The 19,403-nt window shown below is 38.7% G+C and overlaps 1 protein-coding gene across 1 annotated transcript in view; it reads right to left on the reverse strand.

Moving 5' to 3' along the window:
* Fbxl17 (F-box and leucine rich repeat protein 17) overlaps positions 1 to 17,586 on the reverse strand; it is a 515,989-nt gene extending 498,403 nt beyond the window's left edge. The window contains exons 1-3 of the mRNA XM_047555024.1: positions 16,457 to 17,586; positions 4,778 to 4,899; positions 2,466 to 2,719 (exon numbers count right to left, since the gene is read on the reverse strand). Of these exons, the coding sequence (XP_047410980.1) occupies positions 2,466 to 2,719; positions 4,778 to 4,899; positions 16,457 to 17,447 (1,367 nt within the window). The 5' untranslated portion in view covers positions 17,448 to 17,586. The remainder of the gene's footprint in view (positions 1 to 2,465; positions 2,720 to 4,777; positions 4,900 to 16,456) is intronic.
* Between the last annotated feature and the right edge of the window lie 1,817 nt (positions 17,587 to 19,403).

The raw sequence follows: 19,403 nt of genomic DNA on the forward strand, positions 1-19,403 counted from the left end.
TTACAAAGTGCTATTTCACAAAGAAGATAGTTTAGTCAAAAACAGTCTAACTTTTAGGTGCTTCACCATAAGTTTGAGAAACATTGGTAAGCAGAATCCAACACTTAAAATGTTAAATTCTAGATCTCTAAGCAACGGATTTTGTAAACTCAAAGAATTCAAAAAGCACATACATTTGATATTTGCTAAAGTCAATCAACATTATACCATTTATGAAAGAAATAGAGACATTATCAATAAATACATATCACTTTAAAACATCTGTCACTTTCTACTGAAATAACAGAAAAACACTAGCTACAGAACCAACAATTCAGTGAATTGCTAAGTTAGTGAGTTCAAGAAAAAAAATTAACCCAATAAAATTTATCAATTATGAAACAGTCCCATCCAGGCTTTTATAACTTTGTTTATATATCTTAAAAATTCTGGGGCTGGAAGATAGCTCAGTTGGTAGAGTGCTTGCCTCGCAAGCACAAGGCCCTGGGTTCAATCCCCAGCACCAAAAAAAAAAAAAAAAAAAAAAATTCTTAGTTGACTCAAAACCAGTATTATTAAAATTAACTAATTAAAATTATCTAAATTAACTAATTTAATTAATTAAAATTACTCAAAACTAATAATACTAACTAATAATATACTCCTAAGCAGAGTTTATCAAATATCACTGGGTCATCAAATTAATTTAGTGAGTGGGTCAAGGTCAATATTTATTTTACATAATAAACAGAATAAATATATAAAATGTGCACTGTTGCTTCCTAAAACTTATTTCTATGTGATATATATATGAAAGCCATTCTCTATTATACCCATAACACTATTTCATAAGAAGAAGAGTCTAAAATAACTCTGCTACAGTAAAGTCTTAAGGACAGGAAAATATTACTCTCTATACTACAATGAGATTCCTATGTAAATACTACAGAACAAATTAGCTTAGGGGGAAATTTATACTGTTTTACTATTTCTACCAAAATATAACTTTATATATACCTAACTCAGAAATCAGGAAAATGTAAAGCAAACATGTAATCTAAACAGGTTAATGAGCTTGAAAATACCTCATATTCCAGGGAGGAGTAACATCATTAGTTTCAAAGTTATAAAATTCGTAATACTTAACCAACACACTAAGTTTTGCTTCTTAAAGTAATTATCATTATACTTCAACCATAACTGTGATATTATTGTTTCTCGCAAATAATAGCAGGAACACTCTCAGCAGTCTGCTAAACTAGTAACTACTTATGAATATATGACATTTAAATATATAACAGATTGAATTCAGTTCTTAATACACAGACCTTTTAAAAATGTTGCAGTGTGAAATACAAATGGTTGAGAAATTTCTATCAAAAATAAAATCATGCTACTATCCATAAAATGTATATTTCATCATAAAAGATTGTTTTATAATTTTAAGAATTTCATGAAATGCTAGTGAATCATTGTGTACATAGTGAAATCAATATGGAAAATATTAAAACAAGCAAAATTGTTTTGCACAATTTGCTTTTATAATGATATAGATTCCCTTATAAAACTGATAACACTCGTAATATATAAGTGACACACTCAATAGTTACCAAGTGTGACAATCTTCCCAAATTTCTTCTAATATTAAACTTTCAGTTAATTTGTGTGTAATATTTAAATTTCAGGATCTTCATTTGAAATGAATAGTCTACTCTTAACCATGAAATTCTGAATGTCATTTCCAGAGGAAGCATATAAAAAGAAAGTATATGTAAATCTATTTTTAACCCAATTATTGGGCAAAATACAGATGATTACCATTTTACTTCATTTTATGCTCTTCAATTTGAACTTCCACTTAGGTCTCAAAATACTTAAATAATTTACATCATGTAAATATGTTGTCCAGTAACATAAAGAGAAATTAAGATTTTTTTTTTAAATCTTCTGCCGATCCAGGCAGGCACAGTGGTCCACTCCCACAATCCCAGCAAACTTGGGAGGCTGAGGCAGGAAGATCACAAGTTTGGGGCTGTTCTGGGCAATTAGCAAGAATGTCTCAAAAAATAAAAATAAAAAAGGTTGGGTATATACCTACCTCAGTGGTAAAGAGCCCCTGGGTTCAATCCTGGGGCTGCAGGGGTGGGGTACAATTTATGCTGACTCAATTTGCATACTGTTACTTAAAATTAAAGTTAAAAAAAGCAAAACTTAATAGAATGGCTGGTCACCACAGGTCAGGCACACACTAAACACATACCAAAGTTAATTTACTGATTGTAACCATGGCACTCTAATTACTAACATAAACAAATATCACTGGTACATAAAAAAGATGACTCACTTCAGTCTCTGAGCATTCATTCTTTTAATACAACCACCTTTAAAGTTGAGCATTCTTTAAATACAACAACCTTTTAAAGTGTCATTGCAAAACATTTTTAATTAATGAGCAAAATCCTTCTATAAATGCTAAAATTTACCTGTTGAGTCCTTCATCAGTAAGTTTGTCCTGATTGCCCACATGTACTTTCTGAAGTAACGGACAGTGAGAGGCAACTGCAATAATAGAGGTGTCAGAAAGCTGTTTACACCTGTAGGCTGTATACCTAAGAAGTCCAGGACACTTGAATGCTAGAATACATACGCCAGTATCAGACATACTGCGACAGTCAGAAATGTTAATTTTAATTATATTCTGACTTCTTGATGCAATTTTTTCCAATAATTCATCAGTGACCTATAAAAGAAAAAGAGGCAATAAATTCAAACTTTTGCTAAAAGTAGAAAGTTCCTTTCTTTTATTAAATTTCCCCCAATAAGTAATAATTACAAAAAACACAATCAGAAGAAAAACCTTAATGTTAAAACATAAGAATAATTGTGGCATAATTAAAAAAGCATTGTTCTTTGTCTACAGTTTCTGGAACAGAGCAGCCAAACCCTTGGAATTTCCTGAGTGACAGTATCTTTTGTTATTCGTAACATCCCCCTTGGACCACACCTGATCTTTTTTTTTTTTTTTTTTTTTTTTTTTTTTTTTTTTTTTTTTTGCGGTGCTGGGGATTGAACCCAGGGCCTTGTGATTGCAAGGCAAGCACCCTACCAACTGAGCTATATCCCCAGCCCCACACCTGATCTTATAATAATGAAGTGACTCAGAATGGGGCCCCTAGATGGCTTCAGGATGGAGAATGGATACCCTAAAAACTAAAAATCATGATTAGATGGTGGTAGTTTTCAGTCCTACACCCAACATCCATCCTCCAGGGACAGGCTGGAGATATGTTATAACTCTCTAACAAGGAGATTCAAATAGCCTCTGAGTTGGTGAACACATTGAAGTTCTGGGAGAGTGGCATACTCCATACCTTGTCCTACACATCTTTTCCATTTGGCTGGTCCTGAGTTGATATAAATATATTAAACAGTAGGGCAATGGGGAGGGTTAGAAAAAGTCTATCAAAAGGAAAGTTTTAAAAAGTTATCTTAGCCCATTTTACTTCCATTTCTCTTTCATAATACAGGGGAAATACTAGTATCTCCTCATGGAATTGCTCAGAGAAATAAATGAACTGTATACATAAAAATCCCTCAGCCAGGCTTGATGGCACACCCCTATAATCCCAGCTACTTGGGAGACCAAAGTAAATTTGAGGCCAGCAGGGGCAACTTAGCAAGACTTTTGTTTCAAAATACTGGCATATATACACAATGGAATATTACTCAGCCATAAAGAAGAATAAAATTATGGCATTTGCAGTTAAATGAAGTTGGAAAATATCATGCTAAGTGAAATAGGCCAAGTCCAAAAACCCAAAGGTCGAATGTTTTCTCTGATAAGTGCATGACAATATATAACTAGGGAGGGGTGGGGGGGGCAAGAGAAGAAAGAAGGAACTTGGAAGGTGTAGAGGAAAATGGGGTGGAAGTGGGTGGGTGGAGATAGAATGAAACAGACAGTATTACCCTATGTATACGTATGATTACATGAATGGTGTGAATCTACATTGTGTACAACCATAGAAATGAAAAGATGTACCCCATTGTGTACAATGAATCAAATACAGACTGTAAAAATAAAAAGATTTTAATTAAAAAAAGGGGGGGCTGGGGAGGTAGTGCAGTGGCAGAGTACTTGCATAGCATGCATAAGAATCAATTCTGATCCCCAGTACCATGAAAAAAAAAAAGAAAAAGCCCTCAGTATAGTGCATGGTACAGAGGTAGTGCTATAAAAATGTTTGCTATTATTTTCTAATATGAAAATAATATTTGTGATATAACTTAACCCAAAAAAGAAAAAGTTTGCTAATGTTAAAAAGGTAATGAAAAAAGGAAGAAGACTAAGAAGATTAAATAGCTACAGAAGCTGGAGGTGGTGGCACACACCTGTAATCCCAGGTACTTGAAAGCCTGAGCAGGAAGATTTCAAATTTGAGGGCGGACTAGATGACTGAGAGAGACCGTGTCTCAAAATAAAATTTTTAAAAAGGCCTGGGGACATAGCTCAGTGGCAGAATGCTTGCTGAGCATGTGTGAAGCCCTGGGTTCAATCCCCAGTACTGCAAAAAAACAAAAAAAAGCAACCCCAAATCGCCAATCTATACTAAAAGTTATCTTGTTCACCACGAGAACCTTTAACTTGAATTAAAAGAAAAATTAGGAAAGCACAATGTTTTACATTACAATCATTAAAATATCCTGAAAAACAACACAGAAGAGATGTTTGAATAGGAATAAATATTTCTTGACTACATCAAACTGTTCTTCACTGTCTTAAAAGTAGATTACATACCTGCTGACGACTACTAAGATCCAGTTGCTTCCAAAACTGGAAATCTAAACAAAGATCACGCCAGTACTTGCAAACCAGTGATGCAGAAAGGCAACGTTCATCCAGAGACAAATTGGAAATATCTGTGATAAAAAGGAAGAATACATGTGCTAAACCTTTCAAGGCATAGGAAAGGCCTTTTTAAGTTAGAAAAAAAAAAATAGTTGTTTAAAACAGAATACCATCTTTAATACAAGTGACCATTATTGGAAAGTCATTGTTAAAGACTGCCTTATTGATGAAGTACGGTTCAGAAGCTAAGAACACAAACTGTTATCTTTTGTTTAAGGAGAGAAGGGAAAGACAACAGGCAGATACTAGCATTTATGTATGAATGTGCATATGATTCTGTGCGTTGCTTATTGTCTTTTGGAAAGAAAAGCCATGAGCCAATAAAAAAAAAAAATGCTTATTTTAGGAAAAGAAGGCAGAGATATGAAAATGAGAAGTTTTCTAGTTGACCTCGGAACATGTGAACTTTTAATATATGACAAGAGGGCTGGGGAAAAAGCTCAGTTGGTAGAGTGCTTCAAGCACAAGGCCCTGGGTTCAATCCCCAGCAACGCAAAAAAAAAAAAATATATAGATATAGATATATATAGATATATCTATATCTATATATACATATAGATATATATATATATATAAAAGAAGAACAAAAACAAATCATAAAAAAAACAAAAAAACAAAGAAAAAAATTACCTCTATGTTATCTCACTGGGTATACAGAAACTCAACACCAATCTAATCCTAAGAAAAACATATACATCATGTGTGAGACACACCACATGAGACACACTACAAAATACCTGATCAAGACTCCTCAAATACAGGTCATGAAAAACAGGGAAGACTGAGAAACTATCATAGTCCAAATATTAAGGAAAAATGACAACTAATGCAGTTCTGAACGGATCCTGGGACAGAAAAGGATATCAATGGAAAACTGATAAAATCCAAATAAAGATGAGTTTAATAGTTATGCAGCAGTGCTGGTTTCACAGTTTTGGCAACTGTATCGAAAGAATATAAGATGATAAAAAATTAGGGGAAACAGTAAGGAGTACAGGGGAACTCTCTATACTATCTTTACATTTTTTTTCTGTAAATCTAAAATTATTCCATATCAAACCTGATGTTATACACTTTAAATATATACAATAACAGAATTATCCTAAAATTAAACTACTTAAAAGTTTTTTAAAATACAACAAAAAAAGACTTACAGTTGGCCAGGATTAGGACCAATACAGATTTTTGAAAATCAAGAGATTTATGGCTGGGCATGATGGGTGTATGCCTATAATCCCTGCTACTTGGGAAACTGAGGTAGGAAAAGTTCAAGTTTGAGGCCAGTCGAAGTAACTTAACGAGACCCCTGCCTTAAAATTAAAAAGAGAGGACTGGCCCTGTAACTCAGTGGTAGAGTGCCCTAGGTTCAATCTCCAGGACTGAAATCAAAATTAAAAAAGGTATATCAACCGTGTAGACAGAGAAACAATGAACTGAATCAATTATAAGACGACATATCTGAACAATCAGATAAAACTGAACACAAAATAGATATTAGATGATTTAAAGGAAATTATTTTTCACTTTTTAGATTGTGCTTATATTGATACTACATCTATATTCTCTTTAAAAAGTTATTGTAATTTTAGATACTTTAGTGTTTATGGCTGAAGAGATATACCCAGAATATGCTTTTAGATTCTTTATTGAAAACGAAAAATTTGGCAAAATATAAAACAAGAAGGAAGTTAAAACTGGGTAAAGAACACCTGGGGGATCCAATATGCCATTTTTTGCTTTGGTTTATACATGAAAATTTCCACAATATTAAGTAAAAATTTTAAAGAGAATCTGGATTCTAATAGATTGCTTTACCTTAGGTTTGAAACATGGTGATACCATCTACTACCTATGTAACCTTGGGTAAATTATCTAACCTCTTTGTGCCTCAATTTTCTTATCTTTAAGGTAGAAAAATAAAGCATTAAATAGTATTAAATAACCCAAGTAGGGTTATTGTGAGAATTAAAGAGTATAGATAAATTCTGGAACAGTGTCTGGAACAGTATAAGTAGTAAATAAATGATTTCTATCATAACCATGACCTAAATGACTTACACCTCTGTACAATCAAAAGTTGTACACAGTTAAGTCAGAATATTTATTATGTTTAAATCTTGAGCCTTCGGACAACAAATGCCTTCCCTTCCCTAGTATTTTCTAGACCAGGAAAATAAAGCCTCTACGATACAAAAGTAAGAGGAGTCCTCCTTTTTATTTGTTTTTGTGTGTTTTGGTTTTTCTTTCCCTTCTCTCTATTGGTCATGTCCCAAACATTTCCTCAGTAACAGAGCTACAAATATGGCTGCTGTGAAGTAACCTTAAACCCCAAAGGTAAAGCTAAATTTCTGGATAAGTGAACCAGGAAAAGAACTCTGTGATCCAAAGAGCATACAAGGACTCATTACTTTTTTCTTAACCACTGTGAAAGCAGCCTCAGTCATGCAAAACTATACAGCAGCTCAGGTGCCTGTATCTGAGAGAAACTTCATCTCCCTAGTCAGAAAACAAAATTTTTTGGCACATAGTCCTGCACAATCATTTCTGCCTGGTTGTGTGCCAAAGAAAAACACTTTTCTTACAAAAATTGGCAGCTTTGGCCCCTTCAGGGATATAGTTTGTGACCCCTTCTTTATAACATATGCACTTAAAGTTCTACATTCCCTTTTATGATTAAAAAAAATTGGTTGCATCTCATAGATGTTGATATTTTTGAACTTTCATTCAGTTCAAAGTACTTTCTTACTTTCCTTGTGAATCTTCCTTGATGACTGTTTTTTGTTTGTTTGTTTGTTTTTAGGATACTTTCCACTGAGTTACATCCTCAGCCCTTTTTATTTTTATTTTGAGACAGGATCTTGCTAAAATACTGAGGCTGATCTCAAACGTGAAACCCTCCTACCTCAGTCCAAGTCACTGGGATTACAGGAATGCACCATAAAGCCTTGTATGAAGGGTTATTTAAAAGTGTGAGAGGATATCAGTGAAAATGACAGAAGAGAGAATTCCAAAATCTATTCCTTCCCAAAACCAGAGAATCAATTTACAAAAACTGTCAAGACTGACTAATTAAAAACTTTAGAAACTAATAAAAGGTTTACACCTGAACTGCCATATTAAAATATTTGTACTATCCAGTTTAAATGCATATAAAATATAAAATGTAAAACAAAATATATTATAGTTGTATAATATATTATAGTTGTACACACATGCACACACACCGAGAGACATGCAAAGAACAAGAAAGCATGACCCACAAGAAAAAAGGAAATTAACATAAAATGCCCATGAGGAAGCCCAGATATTGGACTTTTGAGACAAAAGACAGTTAAATAAACAATTAAGATATGCTCAAAGAGCTAAAGGAAACCATGTACAAAGAACTAAAGGAGTGCCAGTTCAGTGGTAGAGCTCTTGCCTTGCAAGCAACCCCCAACAATGCAAAAATAATAAAGAAATAAAGAAAACCATGAAAATCAAATAGAGATGTCTCATCATCAAACAGAAAACACTTTTAAAAGAAATTATGAAAACAAACCAAATAAAAATTCTGGAATTGAATCACATAATAACTAAAAATGTGTTGCAGGGATCCAACAGAAATTAAAATAGGCATTAGTGTTATATAAATGAGCAAAAGATTGCCTTGTGTATTACCCCTAGGTTATTTTTTCACTGCAAGCTGAGACTCAAAAGCCCACTTGTGTAAACTCAAATTTTTACAGATATAATTATCTTCAAAAAGCCCAAAAGGCAAAACTGTGCTCATTCAGAGCCTGCCTGCCTTGCACAGCCTAAGAATCCTCATCTGATTGCTATTACCTATTAAGATAGGTATAAGGTTATAAGGACTTGAGGATCTTGCTGGTAATAGGTTTAAAGAATAAGACCAAGCCTTCTTAAATTCTTCTAGAAATTACGATGACAGAATGCTTCCTGACATTCTATAAGGCCAGTATTATCCTGATACCAAAACCAACCAAACAAACAAACAAAAAAAACACAAGAACACTACAGACCAATGTCCTTTATGAATGTAGATGCAAAAAATCTCCAATAAAATATTAGCAAACTAAGTCCCTGCAACATAGTAAAAGAAGGACTATATATACCATGGTTGAATGTGATCCGCATATGGGGGGAAAAAACCCATGTAACAGACCACATTAATAAAATGAAGGTTTTATAAAACAAGAACAATAAAAACAATGATCACTTCAATTGGTACAGGACAAAGCATTCAACAAAATATAATACATTTTCTTGATTAAAGCACCCCAAAATCCAGACATAAAAGATCACTTCTTTAACCTGAAAAATTGGATCTACATGTCCCACCAGCTAACTTTATACTTAATAGTGAAAGAATAAAATTATTTCCCTGAGATCAGGAACAAGACAAGGATGTATGCTAATACTACCTCTATGCAACATGGGGAGTCTGGACAATGCAATTAGGCAAGGAAAAGAAATAAAAGGTACCCAGATTGAAAAGTAAGAATTAGAATGTTCTCTATTCACATGTCATCATCTTATATACAGAAAATCCTAAAGAAGAATAAACACAAAAATCAATTTAGAGCTATTATTCTTATACACTAGCAATGGAAAAATCTGATATAGAAAGCAGTTCCATTTATGACAGCATCTAAAAGAATAAACATATTTTACAGTTTCCATTTCTTTATAGAGATTTCCCATTTGTTGAATCAATGTCACCATATTCTCATAAATTTTTGAATAATGTTTCCTCTTATTCTTTTAACATGTTTATCATAGCCATTGAACTCTTTAAATCTAGCATCTGGGCGCACTCAGTGTCAGTTGCCATTACCTGCTTTTTACCCCTCAATATGATCACAAAAAAATTTGTTTTCTCCATGTCTAAAATTTTTTTTTGTTAAAAATTAGACATCGGGGCTGGGGAGATAGCTCAGTTGGTAAAGTGCTTGCCTTGCAAGCACAAGGCCCTGGGTTCGATCCCCAGCACCACAAAAAAAAAAAAAAAAAAAAAAAAAAAAATTAGACATTTTGGCCCAGTGCAGTGGCACATGCCTATAATCCCAGTGGCTCGGGAGACTGAAGCAGGAGGATTGAGAGTTCAAAGCCAGCCTCAGCAACTTAGCAAGGCCCTGTCTCAAATAAAAAATAAAAAGGAAAAAAAAAAAAAAAAAAAACTTATTTAATAAACAAAACAAAAAGGTTAAGGATGTGGTTCAGTGGTTAAATACTCCTGGGTTCAATCTCCAGTAACCACCCCACCCAAAAAAAATAGACATTTCATATACTGTAGGAGTTGTAAAATATTGTTTTTCTGAGCCCTTCTATTTTAAACCTGCCTGGCCTTACACTATGGAATCTGTATTATTTACAGTGAGAATATATCTGTTTGTGTTTTCTTATTTTTTTAGCCTAAGGAAGTTCTATGTCCTATGTCTGAATTGCTGAAAATCTCATTATAAGGCAAAGGTATGCTTAAATATCTGCAACCTGCTCTTCTGTGTGTGGGTTACAGAAAGAACATATTCAAGGTTTGACTTTTTTTTTTTTGGGTACTGGGGAGGCTTAAATCCAGGACCACTTTACCACTGAGTTACATCCCCAGCCCTCTTTATTATTTTTTATTTGAACAAGGACTCATAAGTTGCCAAGGCTAGGCTCTAACTTGCAATCCACTTGGCCAATTCTTACATCTGCCTTGACCCTTGCTTTGTGTTAGACACTCTCAATCCCCACCCACATGTGTAACCACACACACATGGGCATTTCCAAGGTCTCCCTGTTTAATTATGGCTAGACTCCCACTTATCCCACATGCACCACAACTTCAGACTAGCATATATGTGGTTTTTCCTTATTTTCCTAACAAGTATAATACTTTCAGTTGACAAATACAGGTTATTATTTATTGTCCCAAATTCAGTCAGACCTTTGGTAGCAAAGTTGCTAGTACTCCAAACTATAGTTTTTGCCAAAGGTGTTAAGGCAGGAGGTCACAGTAAGGATACCAAGCAAAAATGCTGTAGACTTCCACTAAGTCTTGCCAGAAGCTCTAAGAGTTTCTGTTTTCCTAAGAATACATGCCTCCCAATTTTTTGTATACTCTAGTGGACTTCTAAAGTCTAAAAAGCTTTGAGCAATTTTGTCAGTTTTATATTTGTTTTTAATGGCAAGGATTCACTAAGCTCTTCATCAGCCATAGCTCCAAGTCTCACTCTTGAGGATATTTTTATGCTCATCATCATTTTATAGATAAGGAAATAAAGATTTCTGGAGGTAATATCCTTTATCTAAGGTTAAAGAATTATATGATCTTAAAGGGCTAATTTGTCCCTTAACAAATAACATGTGGAGGATGGTCACTGAAACTTAGCAGCACCTTGCTTGAAAAATGTCTGACTTTGCCTATTACATTCTTTTAATATTCTCTCTTTTGTAAAAGTAAGGTTAACTGTTATAATCCACACATCAATGACTAAATTCAGATTAATCAAGATGAAAAAAGAAATTTAACACATGGGTCATAAGTACAAAATAGGATACTTGGCCAACGATAAATAACATTTTTAGACTCATTACACCTATGTGAAATGCATGTATATTTGCCTTTGTTTAGCCTCTTTTTTTTTTTTTTCCCTATCATTTACATAACCTGGAATCTCAAAGCTGACACTGCACTCAAAGTTACCTCTTGTCAACAACTCATTGTAAGGCACCCAAATTGATAGAAATCTTAAATGAGAAGTAAACAAACCTCACTTTTTGGTAGCCTAATTAACTTGATCAAGAACACTTGGCATCCTTCAGCAAAACAATCTTGCAAACCTGACTTCCTAAAGTCACTGAATTTCAGCACTAAAACCATCTCTAGAACTCCAGACACTTGTTTGAAATGTAACTGGAGCCTTAAATAATGCATTCATGAAATGGTATATATAACTTAATTCTTCCGATTTACTAGTAATCTACACTCATAAAGCTTTAAAGAAATATTACTCTTCTTTGACTCTCATTTCCATGTGCTTTCATCCCTGTTTTCACATCTAGAAAAAACATATCAGGTACTTATGCTTTCCTCCAATGCATATTTCTCTCTTGACCAGTATAGTAACCTGTCAATAATAAATCTATCAAAATATTTATTATCTATTGACATTATCAGGGATGAATTCATTGAGATTGCTTTCTAATTGTGGTTCACAGATTTTGGATCTCCCAGTTAGTTTACTTTGGAAAGAAAAAGGTTGGTTGACAGAGCAAAATTATCTAAACATAAACCACAAACCACACAATCTCTAATATTTAAATGCCAATTTCAAGATACCCAAATGCTCATGTAGTAACTATGTAAAGAAAATTGTTGCATAAACCACTATGCACATAAGCCATATAAAAATCTAATCGTGATTTTAGTAGACAGTTGCTTAAAGTTACAAAGGCAACAAGTAGCAAACACCAAATAGCTTATTTGATCCAAAACAATCCAGTAACCAAAGAACAACTGTAACAGGTTTAGGTACTTAAGAAAAAATGCTACTCTCAGAGCTGACCTTTGAGGACCCATTCTCTGCTTCTCACATTTCTTATATTTAAAGACCACAACTCAACCCTACATACCTAATTATAAAATCAACCTATGAATCAGTGGTTTAAAGTTGTTTGGTGTAATCCCCCCTCAATTCAGGAATCCCTTTCATAAAATCCCTTAGGAAGTATTTAGGCCCTTGTAAAGATGATGTTGAAAACATGTCCACAACCTGGAAACAAGGCCCTGGGATCCAGCCCAGGGTCTACCACTCACTAAAATGTCTTCGGGTAAGCTATTTCACTTCTCCATTCCTGTTTCTACATCCTTTGAGGGGGGAGGAGTGACCAAATGATCTCAAAAATCTCTTCCTGTTCTGAAGTTACATTATGATTTCCAATAAAGCTTACAATTTCAAGAAAAAATTCATTCCATTTTTAGACAATGCTCATTGTTATACTTTCTAAAATTCCAACAACAAACTCTTCAATCCTCAAAGTCCACTTCTTGAAATGCACCCGAGAAAAATATGACATGTGCGTAGAAAACATCTATAAGTATTTTTCTTAGTTGCAAAAAAATTGGAAACATCAATAGAGAAATACAATATGGTATACTACTATGTGATACTACACAGCAGTTAAAAAGAATGGAAGAAGGTTGGGGAGACAGCTCAGTCGGTAGAGTGCTTGCATTGCAAGCACAAGTCCCTGGGTTCGATCCCCAGCACCGCAAAAGATTAAAAAATAATAATAATAATAATGAAGGAACTATATGCCCACTAACAGGGAAAGACCTCCAAACTATATTGTTAACAAAAAAATGAAAGTTACAGAATATGTACATTTTGAAGCCATTTACCAAAAGAGAGCTACAAAGGTTTACATAGCACTTTATGCAATGACAGAACAGTTCTTTATCTGTACAGTCCAGTACGGTAGCCACCAACCACATGACTTACAGGTTTCTGAAATGTGGCTATTATAACTGAGGAACTAAATTTTAAATCTTATTTAATTTTAACTACTTTAAATACGTGTAGTTAGTGACTAATGTACTGAATGGTGCAGGTCTACAAAAACAAATTAAATTGTTTATTGTGATTAGTTACCTCTGCTGAGGAAACTAGATGGGAACACCGGGTGAAACAAAGCAAACTTATGCTTTATCTGAATTATCTGAGTATCTTAAAGCAAGGAATAGCAAGGAATATTTATTACTTATATAAAAGAGAAACAACATGATCTTGTACCAAAATCAGTCTATGAAACAACAACTAGTTTAATTTTTCTCTTTCCATTCACATAAAATACTGGGCAAGTATATGGTAGCTTTCCCCAAAAATAGCCCTAAGTTACAATTCCCATTCAAATTCTTCCCCTGTCCCCTCATTTTTTCACAACTATCATAATTTGCTAATACAAAAGATGAAGAAATACAATTACAAAACTCACTGACCTATTATCAGGGGAGTAGGACATACTTTCTAATAACATTTTCCAATGCAGATGACGGATCTATGCCTCTCAAGGCAATGACCATTCAAATACTGGGAGGGAATTGTCATAGCTCCACAAGTCTCCAAGTCAAACACCTCCAGCCCTTACCAAAAGTAGAATCAGAACCCTTTTGCCATCACAAGGCTATCCTGTGGCTCAAACAACAGTAACTCAAGTCAAACATGAAGGTTTCCTAGAACCTTCTTTAGTGGTGTGGCATATGGATCAGGAGTTTCAGGCCAGACTCTTTAACACCTGATTATTCATTCATTTCTTAATATTTTCTGAGTGCTATTACAGTGTATACCAGGCACTGTATTTAGGCGAAGTGCTAGAACAATGAAAAAGATATGAATGCACAAAGTCTATGCACTCAAATTTTACTTGAGTTAGCTAAAAAATATCTCTATTTCAACTCATTCCAAAAAGTCTAACTCACTTCCAGCTTAATGCCACTAGGACCATGAGAATCTTTATTCAAGTTTCTCACACAAATAATGGAAATCTACATAACATGTCCAAATACTCCAACACAATAAAGCAAGTCCATGGGTACTTCTTAAATGTGCCTTAATCAGGTTTTCAACAATCCACAACAAAAATATGAAAAAAAACAATGTAGTGGGCAGGTAGAATAAATTTTTCTATAGGGTTTCTCTTTATTACAAGATCATATACTTCCTAAATTTTTTTTATTAAATGTTCTTTACTTGCCAGGCGCGATGGTACACACCTGTAATCCCACCCAGCCTGGGGAGTCTGAGGATTGCAAATGCAAAGTCAGCCTCAGCAAAAGCAAGGTGCTAAGCAACCTAGTGAGACCCTGTCTCTAAATAAATACAAAACAGGGCTGGGGATATGTCTCAGTGATTGAGTGACCCAGTACCAAAAAAAAAAAAAAAAAAAAAGTTCCTTAATTTTCTTGCGGGGGTTGGGGGGGGGTGTTTGCTGGGGATTGAACCCAGGGCCTTGTGCTTGCAAGGCAGGCACTCTACCAACTGAGCTATACCTCCAGCCCCAAAAGTTCCTTAATTAATGAAATAATGGTTTAGGTAGAAAGAGGAAAATACCTCAATACCTCATTTTTGTTTTGGTTTATTTTTAAAGTCATATTTGCCAAATAAGAAGACAATAATGAAACTTTAATACCAAACACTCGTTGATATTTTATTTGCCCATGTCATCCAATAATTTAAAGGACTTGAGAAAGTTCCCTCTATCCAAAACACACCCCATGTATACACAGGATAAACAACTACTCCTCCAACAAATATACCTCCATAATAGTTAAATCATCATATTTTGACATAAGGAAACGTAAACTTTCCTACTTTTTTGCTGTATTTTTCACAAGAACATTAATGTCCCAGTAAAACAGATCCAAATACACAGAATTATAAATATGCAAATAGTGTAATCAAAGAAAGTATACTGATGACAGTAACAATTGTAATTCATGAGTTACTTCGGTAACAAAAAAAGTGGAACTTTTATCAAGGTTATTTCTGGCTAGTCTTAAATATTATCCACGCTTAAAAAGGAGACTTTATTAAGTTCCAGAAAGGGAGGTTTGGGGACGAAGAGAGAAAACAAGGAAAAAATAAATAATAACAGCTGAAAACAAACTCTGTCACTAACAGTGACAAAACTGCAAAATTTACTTAGTAATTTGAAGTCACACAAAGTTCCCATAGGGCACTCAACTCTCCACTCACCCACCCCCATCGGCTTCTACCCCACAACAATCTGTCCTTACCTTCAGGTAATCTGTATGCTTTTATGTAAGGGTTGAAAGGTAGGAAGATAACACAACATAGCATAAACAAAACAAAAAGGGTTATTGAGTCAAATTGGCATAAATTCCCTAGTTCAAGACTCACATCTCCCTTTATGTATGTGACCTTGTACAAGTCATTCAACCACTTCAAGCCCCAACTATTATTAGTTAGCTCCACCGAAGCAAAGACCACTTCTGCCTGACTCACTACTGTAAGCTTTCTGGCCCAAAGCATTGAAAAAATCAGTTTTATCCTGTACAAAATAAGGATTAATCGCATCTGTTTCACAGCATGAATTAGAGGAATAAATGATATATAAAGTTCTGACAATACCGATCAGGGCAAATGCTCAATAAACATTAACTAGCAGCTATTAAACCTAAAAGTACTGTTTGAAGATTTTCAAATACGAACATGTGAAGTGTTTACCCATCAAGCATAAATTGCTCGTGATTAAATCTTTTTCCCAGAAAATCTACTACTAGTTTCTAAACCAGTGGATGAAGACTCTAATAATAGATGAACCTTGAATTGTGGGTAACAGACCTAAGCTATTAAAAGGCATTCAGCAGACTTCCAAGTTTTTCTACTTCAAAAAACTAGGCCATAAGCATAGGTCCTACTGGTTTCCCAGTCTCCCCTTCGGACGTCCCCGGCTGTCAGGGAACCCCCTCCTCTGAGCATAGGGGGAGGAGAGAGAAAACCTCGGAGGCGGGGGCCTGGGTTGGGGGAAAGTGAGCATCCCTGCGCCTCTCGCCCAGACCCACCTTAAGCAGGATGGACGGCGGCAGCTGGTTGATGTCTGGGGTTTCGGGGGGCGGCTCCCTGTGACAGTCGCACGGGTGTTCGAGGGGTTCCTGACAATCCGCATCGCCGCATTCATGCTGCTGCTGGGCGGACGAGGGGGCGGTGCCCCCAGCTCGAACAGCGTCCCCGCCGGCCTCGATGGGGGCACTTTCGGAAGTGGGAGAGGAGGGCGTGGGGCAGAGCGGTTGCGGGGGATGCTCCGGGCCCTGGCAGTAGCCGGCGTCGGGGGGCCGCGGCGGCGAGGCGCCTCCTCCCGCAGGCCCTCCGCCGCCGCCGCCGCCTCCGCCGCCACCGCAGCCCCCGCCACCGCAGCGGGGCTGCTTGCAGGGGGTACAGGCGGGGACCCCGGCCCCCTTCCGTTTGCACACCATTTCGGGGGGCGTGGGGGGCTCAGTCGGCGTCGGCCCCCGGAAGAGCTGCACGGCGGCGGGCGGCCCCAGGAAGCGCACGGGCCCCACGCTGGCCAGGAAGAGGCTCCGGCCCTGCTGCTCCCAGGCGGCGGCCGCGGCCAGCCCCAGCTCTTTGCAGCAGGACGCGGGCGACGAAGCCGAGGCGGCGGCTGCGGCGGCGGCGGCAGCCGAGGACAGTAGGAAGCGGCGGGCGGCGGCGGCGCAGTCCTCGGCAGCCAGGGCCGCGTAGCGCCGCGCCAGGTGCTGAGAGGAGGCGGCGGCGGCGGCGTAGGCCCCGTCCCGCGGCGGCGAGAGCGGCGGCTCCTCCTCTGGGCCGGCGGGGGCGGGCGCGCCGGGGCTGTGCACGATGAAGCAGAGCATGCAGGGCCCGCGGAAGAAGCAGTCCCGGCTCCGGGGCGCCGCCGGCTGTGGGGGCGCCTTGGCCGAGGTCCGGCGGGGCAGCCTGAGGAGAGGACGCCGGCGGCGACACCAGCTGCAACAGCGAGGCCTCTTCTGGCTCGGGCGGTTACGCGGCTCCTTCGAGAGAAGGTGGCCCATATAGAAGGCCCCAAAGAGGGGGACGGGGACGGGAAGGGAGGGCAGCCCAGAGAGGAGGGCTCCGGCAGAAGGGCAGGCCTCTCGCTGGCTGGGCCTCCGGCCCGCAGCGGGGTCGCCCGCCCTGCGCACACACGGGCACACACGCGACGATGGGGGTGGGCGTCAGCTGAGGGCGGCCCGGGTGCCCGACGAGGGCTACATGCTTTGCCCCGGGAAGCCGGGAGAACGATGGGGCGCGACCTTTTTGGACGCGAGTGAGCGAGCGAGCGAGTCTGCCTGCTACGCAACCAGTCCGCACCCGGCCAGCCGGCTCAGTCAGTCAGCGCCGCGGCAGGGGCAACGCCGAGTCCCGCTCGGACCATTTTAACTGCGGCTCCGCCACCGGCGCGCGCTCCCGCGACACAGCTCGGAACCGCAGGAGCGCGCGGCCCGTTCCAGGAGGGGGCGGAGCTGGCCGCGAGGGCGCGCTCGGGGCGGGGACTCCAGCTCCGTGCTAATTTCCCAGGACCGCCGCCAGGAAGGCGCTGCCGGGGGGAAGCTGCCCGCGAGGGTGCAGAACTGGGTGCGACGCGCCCCTCCCTCCTGTCGCCCAAGGTTTCTCCGGGGCCGCGGGGCTCTCGCCTCTTCAGAGGAGGGAGGAGATACTTCCGAGCCAGCTGTGTGACATCCGTTTCCACAGCCGCGCTGACGTCTTGAGGTGTAAGTTCAAGAGCTGCCATTGGCCAGAAGCCGCTGGGCTCTTCCCCTCACCTTCCACCCAGCTTCACCCCCGACTCGGAAACTAAGGCCTTTTCGGAACCATAGTAGGGGTTCCGCCGGAAGGGCCCATGTGGGCTGCCGGCGGGAGTGGCGGATTTGCTGCCCTTGGGTGGTGCGCGCAGGTCCTGCGAACGCCCGATTGCTTGCGCGGCACCAGTTTTTCCACACTTGTTTTAGTACTTGTTACATACTACTGACTTTCCACAACTCCGTATCACAATGAAAGCATTTATCAAATTACTATACACCGCAGAAAGTTAACGTTTCCCAACCTAGTGAGCCATTCCAGGCTACAAGCTTTAGGTGACCGTTGCCTGCACCCTGGGAATTCTGTCTACCCATCCACTTTCAACGTGTTGGTGCAGCGTCTGAATGACGAACCCGGTGAGAAAGAGGAAATAGCCTTCCCAGGAGGCTTGGAAGGACACGAGCATCTTCCTAATACGTTGAAACAGGAAGATAGGGTGAGGGAGCACTCAACAGACAAAAATCAGTCCTTATCCTTTATATCTGGAGCCGAGTTAAGAGCATTAATCAATTCATGAAAATGGAGCCTTCACTTCCAGGTCACCTCTTAAAGGTCTGACCTCTTAATGTTTGAATGGCTATTAATTTCAATGATTTTCAAACCATAGCAAGTAGTATGAAGGAGGATGTAAGGTGAAGAGAAGATGGTGTGGAAAGCACTTTAAAGGGCTGCTTTCTTTATTTTGACTGAAGAGCGTGAGGAAAAGGTGGATACAAAGAGGTGGGTGTTTCTGGCAGGACCATGATGGCTTGTTTTCCATAAGCAGATCCTCACTTGCTGAAGGGTGGTAGAGTAGTAGCAGGTGTTTTTAAAAGCTACTAAACATAACCTAAGAGACTGACTGAGGAGGCAGTATTACAAGACTCAAGGCCCATGGACTTGGAGATCACTGTTGAGTCTAAATGTGATTTTCCCTTCACAGTGGCTAGCCTCACCCAGCCTTCACCTATCGAACCTTTGCTAATGACCTCTTTGTCAGAAATGTCTTTTAAGTCTGTTATTCAGGAATCCCCCTTTCTAAGTTTGGTCATAACGGAACCATTCCCAGAATCCTAGAGGCAAAAATTTGTCAGAGGCTTTCTCTATCAAATATGTGGCACAAACTACATTCACCACACAGCTTTCATCTCTCTTGCCTGTATGCAGAGTGATCTTTCAAGGTCCTGGGA

The sequence above is a fragment of the Sciurus carolinensis genome, chromosome 6, assembly GCF_902686445.1.
Source record: "Sciurus carolinensis chromosome 6, mSciCar1.2, whole genome shotgun sequence".
NCBI lineage: Eukaryota > Metazoa > Chordata > Mammalia > Rodentia > Sciuridae > Sciurus > Sciurus carolinensis.